General features: G+C 34.4%; 2 protein-coding genes across 2 annotated transcripts in view; one reads left to right on the top strand and one right to left on the bottom strand.

Annotated features, from left to right (window-relative positions):
• The window catches only part of LOC132104594 (procathepsin L-like), a 9422-nt gene extending 3281 nt beyond the window's left edge, over positions 1–6141 (top strand). Inside the window, exons 3-8 of the mRNA XM_059510158.1 lie at positions 18–140; positions 1108–1254; positions 1361–1585; positions 5350–5515; positions 5593–5698; positions 6011–6141. Of these exons, the coding sequence (XP_059366141.1) occupies positions 18–140; positions 1108–1254; positions 1361–1585; positions 5350–5515; positions 5593–5698; positions 6011–6134 (891 nt within the window). The 3' untranslated portion in view covers positions 6135–6141. The remainder of the gene's footprint in view (positions 1–17; positions 141–1107; positions 1255–1360; positions 1586–5349; positions 5516–5592; positions 5699–6010) is intronic.
• A 1144-nt stretch (positions 6142–7285) lies between these two features.
• Positions 7286–12362, bottom strand: LOC132104824 (glycerol-3-phosphate dehydrogenase [NAD(+)], cytoplasmic-like). The gene is made up of 7 exons (XM_059510356.1): positions 12162–12362; positions 9981–10121; positions 9710–9848; positions 9530–9642; positions 7857–8090; positions 7488–7594; positions 7286–7415 (listed from the first exon to the last, which is right to left on the bottom strand). Exons 1-7 carry the CDS (start codon positions 12360–12362, stop codon positions 7319–7321), a joined length of 1032 nt encoding a protein of 343 aa, XP_059366339.1. The 3' UTR covers positions 7286–7318.
• Positions 12363–12500: the final 138 nt, after the last annotated feature.

Below are 12500 nucleotides of genomic sequence, written 5' to 3'. Positions count from 1 at the left end.
GTGTGTGTGTGTTCTAGAGAGAGGAGCATCACAGGAGAGGCATTTGGGAGCAGAATCTTCTGGATATCATGAAACATAACGAGGAGACGGCCGTCGGTCTGCACTCGTACACACTGGGACTGAACCAGCTCAGCGACATGGTGCTTTAACACACACAATCATCACCACAGCCTGCATACAGACATGAGGAAATAACACATGGCCAAATATGGCCAAAGGAAGTCCCGCCTCCTACATGAACGAGCCAATCGTGTCACTGCACTGCTGATAGAAGTGCCAGTTACCATAGAAACAGTTGATTTCAAATCCTGAAATATAAAGCTATAGCAGAGTTAGATTTTGTTGCTGATTTGAAATATATTATTTATATGTGAATTTAGCAAGCAGTTAGTGAATTTTCGTATTGTCCTCATTTAAGGAGACTTACAAAGAGTAAAATATATATATATGTAAAAGGAGTGACTAATCTCACATTGGCAGAAATTATCATTTTGGCTGAAAAATATTTTGAATTAAATACTAAAATGTCAAATTAAAACAAATATTGAAAATAAAAATTACAAAAATTTATTAAATCCTAAAAATGGCAAATTAAAATAATAATTAAAATACAAAGTATGCAAATATAAAATACTAATAACGTGCAAATATAATAGTCAAATTAATTATTTCAAAATAACACTTATTAACACTTATTTATTATTTATTAAAATTATTATAATTTTACATCAAAATGAGTCAAAAGTCAAAATGAAGTGAGTTTGTGCTTTATAAAATAAAGTAGAAAATACTGCCAGTGTGTTAAGAAGAATACATTTGATTTAAAGAGAAAACATTTTTAGCAGATATTTTCTCAAGCACAAACTCACTTAATTTAATTTAATTAATGAAAGGTAAAAATGCTTAGCCTGAATGCACTGTAAGTCACTTTGGATAAAAGCGTCTGCTAAATGCATACATTTAATTTAATTTAATTTTAAATATTAATTTTTGTGTCATGTTACAATACTGTGTCTTACATTTTTACACTACAGCTTACATTACATATTTTCTTACGTCTCAAAGGTGAGATGAACTGCGTGTGTGTGTGTGTGTGTGTGTGTTTAGACTGCAGATGAGGTCAATCAGTGGAATGGTTTACTGGAGGAAGATGTTCTCGGGGTCAACATGACGTTCCTGCCTCCATCACAGCAGTCTCTTCCTCCGCGGGTCGACTGGACGGAGCATGGGATGGTCAGCCCTGTCCAGAACCAGGTGCTGCAGTGAGAGCTCTTCATTTTTAATATTATTAAATTATTATTTTTGTTATAACTGGCATGAGTGTGTGTGTGCATGTGTGTGTGTGTGTGTGTGGTTTCAGGGCCCGTGTGGCTCGTGCTGGGCGTTCAGTGCTGTCGGTGCTCTGGAGGGTCAGATGAAGAGGAGAACCGGTTCTCTGGTCCCCTTGAGTCCACAGAACCTGCTGGACTGCAGTGTGAGTCTGGGGAACCGCGGCTGCAGAGGCGGATATATGAGCCGAGCCTTTCTCTACATCATCCAGAACAACGGCATCGACTCCAACAACTTCTACCCGTATGAACACAAGGTACTGCAGAACACTGACACTACAGCCAACGAGCCTTCAGCTTCACCACAGCAGAGCTCTTGATGAAAAGCTAATTATTCAATAAAAAACAATTATTAAAATAAATCATAAAAAAAATAAAAATAATAAATAAAAAAAAAAAAATATATATATATATATATATAATATAATATATAATAATATATAGATATATGAAATTAATTAATATAATTAAAATTATTTTTTAAATTAAAATATATTATTTTAAAATAAAACACTTGCTAAAATCATTTAAATTTAAATAAATACTTCTAAATAATAAAGAATTCACTAAAAATAATCATAATGATTAATAAACTAAATGTCAAATTAAATTCAATAAATAAAAACAAAAATTACACAAAACATTTGCTCAAAATTAAATAAATCATAAAAATGTAAAATAATAGAAATCATTTTTAACTAAAATTGTGATGAGAGGGGCGGTAGAGTTAATGAGAATTCGCGAATGCTGCGCCACTCACCGGTCTCGAGTCCCACGGAGGAGCTCCAGAAGGATAAAAGGAGGAGTGTCCACAGTGTTGGACGAGAGAGGACCAGGCCTGGATTTTTTGTGTGTGTTTTGGTTCTGTTTGTGCTTGGCAGCGGTCTGTGAGGAGCTGTCAACCTTTTTTATGTTTATTTTATTATTAAAGTTTTGTTTTAAATGTTCGCCGGTTCTTGCCTCCTTCTTCCCAACCTACGAACTGTTACAAAAATATTTACCAAAAAGGAATCAAACCATAATGTAAAATTAAATAAACAATTTTTAAATGAAAATAAATCATACAAATTTATGTTTAAAATACCTTTAAAATAAAAACAATGAAAAACACTTACTAAAAATCTGAATAAAACTTACTAAAAACTAAATTATGAAAAATAACATAAATCCTTTCAAAATAATGAGCATATGTGTTGTTAAATGATTGTAATATGGAGTTTGGCTGATGACAGAGTTTGCGAATTTATGATCTAGAAGGTCTGTATGTTGTTGTGACGTTGTAGTGGTGTTCTAGTGACATTGTAGTGGCATAGTTGTGGCGTAGTGATGTTATAGTGACTTTGCTGTGGTGTTGTAGTGACGTGACGTTTATAATGCCATTGTTGGGACGTTGTTGGGACATTTATAGTGACATGGTTGTGACATTGTCGTGGTGTTGTAATGATGTTGTGAGGTGATTTTGTTGTGACATTGTAGTCGCATAGTGGTGTTGTAGTGACGTGACGTTTATAGTGACTGTTGGGAAACGTTCTGACATTTATAGTGACATGGTTGTGACATTGTAATGGTGTTGTAGTGACGTTGTGACATTTATAGTGACTTTGTTGAGGTGTTGTGGTGGCATTGTTGTGACATTGTAGTTGCGCAGTGGTGTTGTAGTGATGTGACTTTTATAGTGATGTTGTTGTGACATAGTGACATTGTTGTGACATTGTAGTCGCGTAGTGGTGTTGTAGTGATGTTGTGACGTTTATAGTGATTTTGTTGTTGTGTTGTGGTGGTGTTCTTGTGACATAGAGACATTGTTGTGAAATTGTAGTCACGCAGTGGTGTTGTAGTGACATGACATTTATAGTGACATTGTTGTGGTGGCGTTGTTGTGACATTGTAGTCGCGTAGTGGTGTTGTAGTGACGTGACTTTTATAGTGATGTTGTTGTTGTGTTGTGGTGGTGTTCTTGTGATATTGTAGTCGTGCAATGGTGTTGTAGTGACATGACATTTATAGTGACATTGTTGTGGTGGCATTGTTGTGACATTGTAGTCGCGTAGTGGTGTTGTAGTGACGTGACTTTTATAGTGATGTTGTTGTTGTATTGTGGTGGTGTTCTTGTGACATTGTAGTCGTGCAATGGTGTTGTAGTGACGTGACGTTTATAGTGACATTGTTGTGGTGGCGTTGTTGTGACATTGTAGTCGCGTAGTGGTGTTGTAGTGACGTGACTTTTATAGTGATGTTGTTGTGTTGTGGTGGTGTTCTTGTGACATTGTGACATTGTTGTGAGTTTTTAGTCGCGCAATGGTGTTGTAGTGACATGACATTTATAGTGACATTGTTGTGGTGGCGTTGTTGTGACATTGTAGTCGCGTAGTGGTGTTGTAGTGACGTGACGTTTATAGTGACTGTTGGGAAACGTTCTGACATTTATAGTGACATGGTTGTGACATTGTAATGGTGTTGTAGTGACGTTGTGACATTTATAGTGACTTCGTTGAGGTGTTGTGGTGGCATTGTTGTGACATTGTAGTTGCGCAGTGGTGTTGTAGTGATGTGACTTTTATAGTGATGTTGTTGTGACATAGTGACATTGTTGTGACATTGTAGTCGCGTAGTGGTGTTGTAGTGATGTTGTGACGTTTATAGTGATTTTGTTGTTGTGTTGTGGTGGTGTTCTTGTGACATAGAGACATTGTTGTGAAATTGTAGTCACGCAGTGGTGTTGTAGTGACATGACATTTATAGTGACATTGTTGTGGTGGCGTTGTTGTGACATTGTAGTCGCGTAGTGGTGTTGTAGTGACGTGACTTTTATAGTGATGTTGTTGTTGTGTTGTGGTGGTGTTCTTGTGATATTGTAGTCGTGCAATGGTGTTGTAGTGACATGACATTTATAGTGACATTGTTGTGGTGGCATTGTTGTGACATTGTAGTCGCGTAGTGGTGTTGTAGTGACGTGACTTTTATAGTGATGTTGTTGTTGTATTGTGGTGGTGTTCTTGTGACATTGTAGTCGTGCAATGGTGTTGTAGTGACGTGACGTTTATAGTGACATTGTTGTGGTGGCGTTGTTGTGACATTGTAGTCGCGTAGTGGTGTTGTAGTGACGTGACTTTTATAGTGATGTTGTTGTGTTGTGGTGGTGTTCTTGTGACATTGTGACATTGTTGTGAGTTTTTAGTCGCGCAATGGTGTTGTAGTGACATGACATTTATAGTGACATTGTTGTGGTGGCGTTGTTGTGACATTGTAGTCGCGTAGTGGTGTTGTAGTGACGTGACTTTTATAGTGATGTTGTTGTTGTGTTGTGGTGGTGTTCTTGTGACATTGTGACATTGTTGTGAGTTTTTAGTCGCGCAATGGTGTTGTAGTGACATTACTTTTATAGTGACATTGTTGTGGTGGCGTTGTTGTGACATTGTATTCGCGTAGTGGTGTTGTAGTGACATGAAGTTTATAGTGATTTTGTTGTTGTGTTGTGTTGTGGTGGTGTTCTTTTGACATTGTAGTCGCGCAATGGTGTTGTAGTGATGTGACGTTTATAGTGACATTGTTGTGGTGATGTGGTGTTGTTGTTGTGACATTGTAGTCGTGCAATGGTGTAGTGACGTGACGTTTATAGTGACATTGTTGTGGTGTTGTTGTGACATTGTAGTGGTGTTTTAGTGATGTTGTGATGTTTATAGTTACTTTGTTGTGGTGTTGTGGCAACTTTGTTGTGACGTTTATAGTGACGTTGTGACATTGTAGTTTTGACGTTGTGGTGTTGTAATGACGTTGTGACATTTATCATTACTTTGTTGTGGTGTTGTGGCGACTTTGTTGTGTTGTAGTGACGTTATGTTGTAGTGATGTTATAGTGACGTTGTGGTGTTGTATTGATGTTATTGTGACGTGGCTTTTTATTGAAGTTGTAGTGAAGTGGCGTTGTAGTGACATTGTTATGTCTTTGTGATGGTGTGATGTTGCTGTGTTGTTTTGGTGATGTTGTTGTAATGTTGTGATCTTGTGGTGACGTTTGCAGCAGGGTGCGTGTCGATACTCTGTGACAGGAAGAGCTGGATATTGCTCAGGTTTCCGGATTCTTCCACGTCACAATGAGGCGGCGCTGCAGTATGCCGTTGCTAACATTGGACCTGTGTCCGTCGGTGTCAACGCCAAACTTGCTTCCTTCCACAAATACAGAAGTGGTGAGACATATAAAATATATGACACACACCTGTCTGTCTGCTATCAGCCCCCTCAAATGATACATGTGTGTGTTCAGGAATCTACAGCGATCCAAAGTGCAGCTCTGTACTGATCAATCATGCGGTTCTAGTTGTGGGATACGGCTCAGAAAATGGACAAGATTACTGGCTGGTGAAAAACAGGTTGATTTTCAATTCATAAAAAATACAATGTGACAGTTATGACTTTAGAACAGGCATTTTGTCAGGTTTTAATAGGTTGTTTTAAAATTATAACATTTTATCATTATGATGAATAATTATTTAATTAAAATATTCTTATCTGTTTAAATATAAATGTTATATATTTGTAATTTTTAATATTATTAATAATTAATTTGATTAAAATATTTACATTTCTTCTATATTTTATATTATCATTTTTTATAAATATTGTATTATTCATTATTTTATATTTTATATTATATTTTATAATTCTGTCTCTCTGTGTCTCAGCTGGGGAGCGGCGTGGGGTGAAAACGGCTTCATCCGCATGGCACGAAATAAAAACATGTGTGGAATATCCAGCTTTTCCATTTACCCCACCATCTCATCGACCGCACCTGAGCTTCCTGTCTGAGACACTGGACACGAATAGATCTTATTTTATACATACTGATTTTCTGAAAGCTTTAGTTTTTTATCAGCCCTGGAAAACCAAACTCATGACAAAAGCAAAGAACATTCATTTAAAATGTGAAATGTGATTGATCTTATTGGAAATAAAGTTGATACTGGTTTAATTTAGAAATTAGGGGGAAGAGTATTCTCAATCTAAAGAGTGTTTGACTGGACAAAAAAATAAATGTTAATATAATTAAAAAAAATTTATCAATTTTTTTTATTTATTTTTTTATCACAAATTGTTTTATTTTTTCTTTCTAAAAAAAATAGAACACCAAATATAAGTTAAATATTAAAATGCAAAATTAAAAGTTATACTGCTTTTATAAAAACTATAAAAAACACTTTATTAAATCATGAAAATTATGAAATCATAAACATGTGTTACATCTTAATTGTAAAACTGAAATTAGAGATTGATGTTTTATGTGACTCATAAGGAATTTTGTGTTATATATATATATATATGCTATTGATAGAATTTAATTAAAATATATAGATTATTAGAATTAAATGAAATTAAGGGAAAAACCTTCATGCTTGAAACTGTGCTTATTTTACATTAAAATTATTGTTAAAAACTAGTAATAACTCATTTAAAATATATATATATGTATATTCAAACACCGAAATTAGAGATTTATTAATTTTATGTGAGAAAGGAAAAAGTTAAAGAAAAATTAAAGGGGAAAGTTATACCATACATGTTTTTATGAATATAATATTTCATACCAGATTTATGTTATCTGTTAATTGTCTCATAATGTTCATATTAGTATAAATATAAAATTTTATATTTGTTAGCATTATAGAATATTATTAATCATTATTTTATTATTATATTCATATTTTGTACGAATAAAATATGCCTTTCATTTAAAAGCTTAAATTTGAGATTGTTTTTTGTGGCTTATTTTCTGGTCTTATTTTATGCTTATGTTCATTGATGTAAGAATAAATGAAGCTCAAAGTTTGATTAAAAGATTAAAATAAGCAGCATGGCTTTTATTGATGGTGTTATAACGTATTAGATTCTCTATAAGACAGTTCTGAGTCAGAAATCCTCTCGTCAGACTGGACTTCAGAGTGAAGCGCAGTGGTTTCAGGCGAGTGTTAGCGTTAGCTCCACAGCTTCGGTCCTCACATGTGTTCTGGATGATTCTGAAGACAGCTGATGAAGTCCTGCACCTGACGGCCCTCGAAACAGATCTGATAGACGGAGACGAACAGAGGAAACCTGAACACACACACACACACACGCATCAGACACACACACACTGATGAGGAGGAGGATGTCACTGGGACTCACTTGTCCACCATGCTCTTCTTCTGGAGGATCTTGTAAACCTCTGCAGACGTCTGAGGACCCTGGAGCTTCTGACCGTTCAACATCTCAGCTTCCAGCTCCGCTATTGACTGATGAAAAACAGCACAGAAATCACACTGAAGACACACAAACTGACTGAGAATCCGTTTAGTTTTTAGAGTCATGAAACTGCATTCATGTTTATATTCAAATTATTGGTTAAAACTAGTAGTTTAGAAGGAAATAAAATAGTTTTTAACAAATCTTCACAAAAAAAAGGATGTGCAATCATAATGCTGCGGGTGATTTTGACAGTGTGAAGTATGAAGGATAATAAACTGCACGCTGATGGTCCGAGTGTTTGAGTCGGACCTTCTGCGAGCGGGCGAAGGCCTCGGCCACGCGGCGGTTGCGTCCTCCGTAGCAGGTGGTGATGAGGTCAGCCACGCCGCAGCTCTCCAGGAAGGTGTCCGAGATGACGGCGCTCTTACAGAAGAGTTTGGAGAAGGCCACCATCTCCATCAGCCCCAGCCGGATCACTGCAGCTTTAGTGTTATCACCGAAACCCAGACCGTCACAGAAACCTGCGCCCACCGCCACGATGTTCTGACACACACACACACACACATTAATACACAAGCACACACACGTTTCATGACACGATTAACTGACAGATTCTGACATTTTTTAGCAACTTTTTAACAGGAAGACTTGTGTGAACGGTGTTTGCAAAATTATGACATAAAAGTGATAATGAGATTGTAAATCAGCAAGAACTTTGTATATTTCTAAATTTCATCTCATAATCATGACTTTTTATTTAAGATATTTAAATTTTTGCCATAATCATGTCGTCTTATCTCTTGATTTTGATATACTGTAAGTAATATATTGACTAATGTCATAATTTCAAATTTTCAAATGATCTCATTATTGTGGCTTTTTATCTCATAATTTTATGTTCTGGCATAATTACGTTTTTTTAAATATATATATATCATAATTTTGACTTTTGCCAAAATTATGATTTTTAATCTCAGAATTTTGACTTTTTCCTCATAATTTGGAAAAACAAAAGTCATATTTTATTTTCTCATTATTATAACTTTTAATCTCATGATTTTTGGGGGGAGGCATAATTATAAATTTTTAGCTCATAATTTTGTCATCATTTTTATTTAATAATTTTGACTCATTCTGTCATAATTATAACTTTCCCTCATAAATTTTTTTTAGACTTTTTTTCTGATGATTTTGATTTTTTTTTTTTGAGGGGGGGGGGGCTTTATTATTACTTTTTAACTCATAATTTCAACGTCATAGTTATTTTACATGTTTTTATCTCAGACTTTAGATTGTTTTGTCATAATTATAACTTCCCCTCATAATGATGACTTTTTATCTCATAATGATTTTTTAAAAATATTGTTTTTTTCTCATAATTTTCTATTTCTTTCATAATTATGACTTTGTATCTCAGAATTTAGATTTTTTTTTAGACAATTATGGGTAGCACTTTATTTTACAGTCCTGTTCCTCGTGTAAATACTATGTACTTATTATAGTAATTACAATAACTATGTAATAACTAGGTACTAACCCTGAACCTACCCCTAAACCTAACCCTACCCCATGTAGTTACCTTGTATTACCAGAACTTTCTTATATAAATACACTGTAAGTACACTATAAGTACATGTACGTACACGTACTGTAAAATAAAGTGCAACCCAATTATGACTCATTATTATCTCATATTTTTGACTTTCTCATAATTATAACTTTTTATCTCATGATTTCAATTGTTTTGGTGGAGACATAATTATTACTTTTGAACTCATAATTGTGACTCTTTATCATAATTTTGTCTGGCTCTGTCATAATTTTAAGTTCTCTTCAGAATTTAGATTTTTATCTCATAATTGTGTCTTTTTGTTATTATTATGACTTTTTATCTCATAATAAAAATCGTGTCATAATTATCTCATAGTTATGATTTGCCTAATGGTTTAAAGATCACTTGTAGATGGTTACAGCTGTGGTACCTTCAGCGCTCCGCACAGCTCCACCGTGTCGCTCTCCTTCACCACAGTGATGCGGAAGTTCGCCGTCTGCAGAAGCTCTTTGAAGATCTTGCCGTGGGATTCATTAGTGGCTCCTGAAACACACGCAGTCATAAACACACGAGGTCAAGCGCTCCTCACAGGAAGTGATGTCACACGCACCGATGGTGGTCTCGCAGAACTTCTCCTCGGCCACCTCGCTGGCGATGTTGGCACCCATCAGCACACTGACCTCGATCTCCAGCTTGGACCTGATGATGTCAGAGATCAGGGTCAGTCCATCCGGACCCTCATCGATGCCCTACACACACGCACAGAACGATCAGTGTTGTCTAGTAATAAATACAATACAAACATTCAGGAGTATTATTAGTAAACAACACAATACTGAGATATCGCTGACTGTGTAAAGAAGATGGTGATTGTCTCATACTTTAATGAGGGAGATGCCAGTGGCTCCAGGTTTGACGTGAGGTTTCATCTGGTCACAGATTTTCCCAATGAACTGATGAGGAATGACGAAGATCAGGAGGTGTGCTCCGCTCGTGGCCTCGGTGACATCAGGAACAGCCAGCTGAGGAAACAGAGCAGATCTGAACCCTGATCCTCCTCTCAGCAGGTGATTCACGGCTCTCTGGAAGCTCCTCCATCATGAGCTGCTTTACATCACTGCTTCTTAACCTTTTAAACCATATCTCTCATATCTACCATTTCTGGTACAATTATGACAACGCTCAGAAATTATACATTCCAACTTTTTGTCATGGTTCTGACTTTATCTCATAATTATCTCTAATAATTTTGTCCTTTTGTTATAATTTAGAATTTCTATTTTATCATTTCCTCTGTTATAATTAACTTTTTATCTAATAGTTTCAGCTTTTAATATCATAATTTTAACCTTTTGTCAATTATGACCTTTCAACTCAATGCCATATATATGACTCTTTAAACACATAATTTAATATTTTTGGCATAATTTCGATTTTTTTTTTTATCTCATAATTTCAACCTTATGTCAATTATGACATAATCATAATTACTTTTTTTTTCTATCTAAATGTAATAATAATACTCTTTAAACTAATAATTTAATCTTTAAACACATAATTTAATCTTTTTGGCATCATTTCAATTTTTGTCTCCCATAATTTCAACTTTATGTCAATTATGACTTTATATCTCATAATTACGAATTTTTTATCTCAATGTCATAATAAGACTCTTTAAACTAATAATTAAATCTTTTTGGAATAATTTTGTTTTTCATCTTATAATTTAAATTTGTATCACTCTATTTCGAAATTTTTCATCTCATAATTTTGACAAAAAGACAAAATTATGAGATGACTTTTTTTTATCTCATAATTATTATTTTTTGATGCCATAAATGAGCGATCTCATAATTCTTTACTTTTTGTCAGCATGTTTACTTTGTCATAATTTCAGCTGTTAGAATCCACTGTCTATCACATCATTCATACTTTTATCTCATAATTATTCTTTTTTATTCTTTTTAATACCATAAATGAGTTTTTATCTCATCATTTTTTACTTTTCACAATTTCAACTGTTATAATCAACTTTTTATCAACATTGTGACTTTATATAATTCTTATGAATTTTAATACCATAAATATGACTTTATAATCTCACTATTTAATCTTTCTGTCATAATTTTAACTTTTTATCTCATAATTTTATCTGTTGTACTGGTTACAGGAATTTTTGTTTGCATTTTTTTATTTTTGAAGATTGAATGAAGATGAAATTTTTCATTAATTGTTTTTTTTTTTTTTAATAAAATTAACCATTTGGATTCAGGAACAACCTACGTAGTATGACTCACACTGTTCCAGCAGGTTACCTTCATAAAACATTGGGTAGATCAAGACATTTGCAATACAGCATCTGAATGATTGCTACATCACTTTTGTTATTCCCTCCACTATGAACTAGTTAGTTACAGTCTGTTTGAGTTGCTGTGCAATGATTTCAAAATCACAAGTGCACATTTGCTCATTTATATTTTCCCATCATGACCTCTGCTTCACTTATTCAGTGGTCACTTCACTTGCATAAGAGTCATTATCTGCAATCTGCTACACAGTGTTGTGTAATTTTGCCGCTGTAACGTGTAGATGAGTGTGATTAGTGCAAAGTTCAGCACTTTATTCTGTGTGTAACCCTATTTACTCAAAGATACCATGGTATTACCTTCTGGACTTCACTAGTTCATAAATCAACGAGGTCCCAGCTATCAAAAATATCTAAATTAATCTATGAAAATGTTATTTATGAATGTTCTCTGAATGCTCAGAACATGTTTAAAATGCTTCTTTGTTACACGGACATTCCAGAACATTCCATTTCATCATTTTGCAAACATTTTGAGAACGTTACTTTTAAATGTTCTCTGGAAAATATAGTAACATTTATAGAATGTTCACAACAACAACAGAACAAATGCTACATAAACAAGTGTATAATGAATGTTTTTGTGGTAAAGTTTTGAGAACATTATATCTATCAACGTAACTGAAAATTCAAACTCTTCAGAACATTCTGTGTTTGCTGGGGTTCCCATCATTGTACTATTAAGAGAAACACACACCACATTTTTGGGCAGTTTGTGTCCGGGCAGATATTTGACGTTCTCGTGTTCGGTGTTGATGATCTCGGTGAGTTTGCGTCCGTCGATCATCTCCTCATAGACCCACATCTTCACCATTGGATCGAAACGGTTCGACGCTTTCACATTGTGCCCGATGATCTTAGCGATGGCAGAACCCCTGACCAACACATTTAAATACATTATTTAAAACATATTTTCAAAATACATTTTAAAATGGTTTAATAATATAAATTACATTTTTTCAATATATGTTCAGAAAAGTACAAAAAAACATTATATATTTGTTTTCATTGGGAACACACACACAATAGTTGATCC

Source organism: Carassius carassius, chromosome 25 (assembly GCF_963082965.1).
Source record: "Carassius carassius chromosome 25, fCarCar2.1, whole genome shotgun sequence".
NCBI lineage: Eukaryota > Metazoa > Chordata > Actinopteri > Cypriniformes > Cyprinidae > Carassius > Carassius carassius.
This window is presented reverse-complemented; position numbering and strand designations above follow the sequence as displayed.

Excerpts from the sequence above, each read along its gene's own strand:
- LOC132104824 (XM_059510356.1), bottom strand. The coding sequence starts at position 12,362 with ATGTATTTAAATGTGTTGGTCAGGGGTTCTGCCATCGCTAAGATCATC. Across the intron at positions 9,643-9,709 it reads GTTCTGCGAGACCACCATCG|GAGCCACTAATGAATCCCAC; the intron begins GTGCGTGTGACA and ends CGTGTGTTTCAG. Across the intron at positions 7,416-7,487 it reads AAGAAGAGCATGGTGGACAA|GTTTCCTCTGTTCGTCTCCG; the intron begins GTGAGTCCCAGT and ends GTGTGTGTTCAG.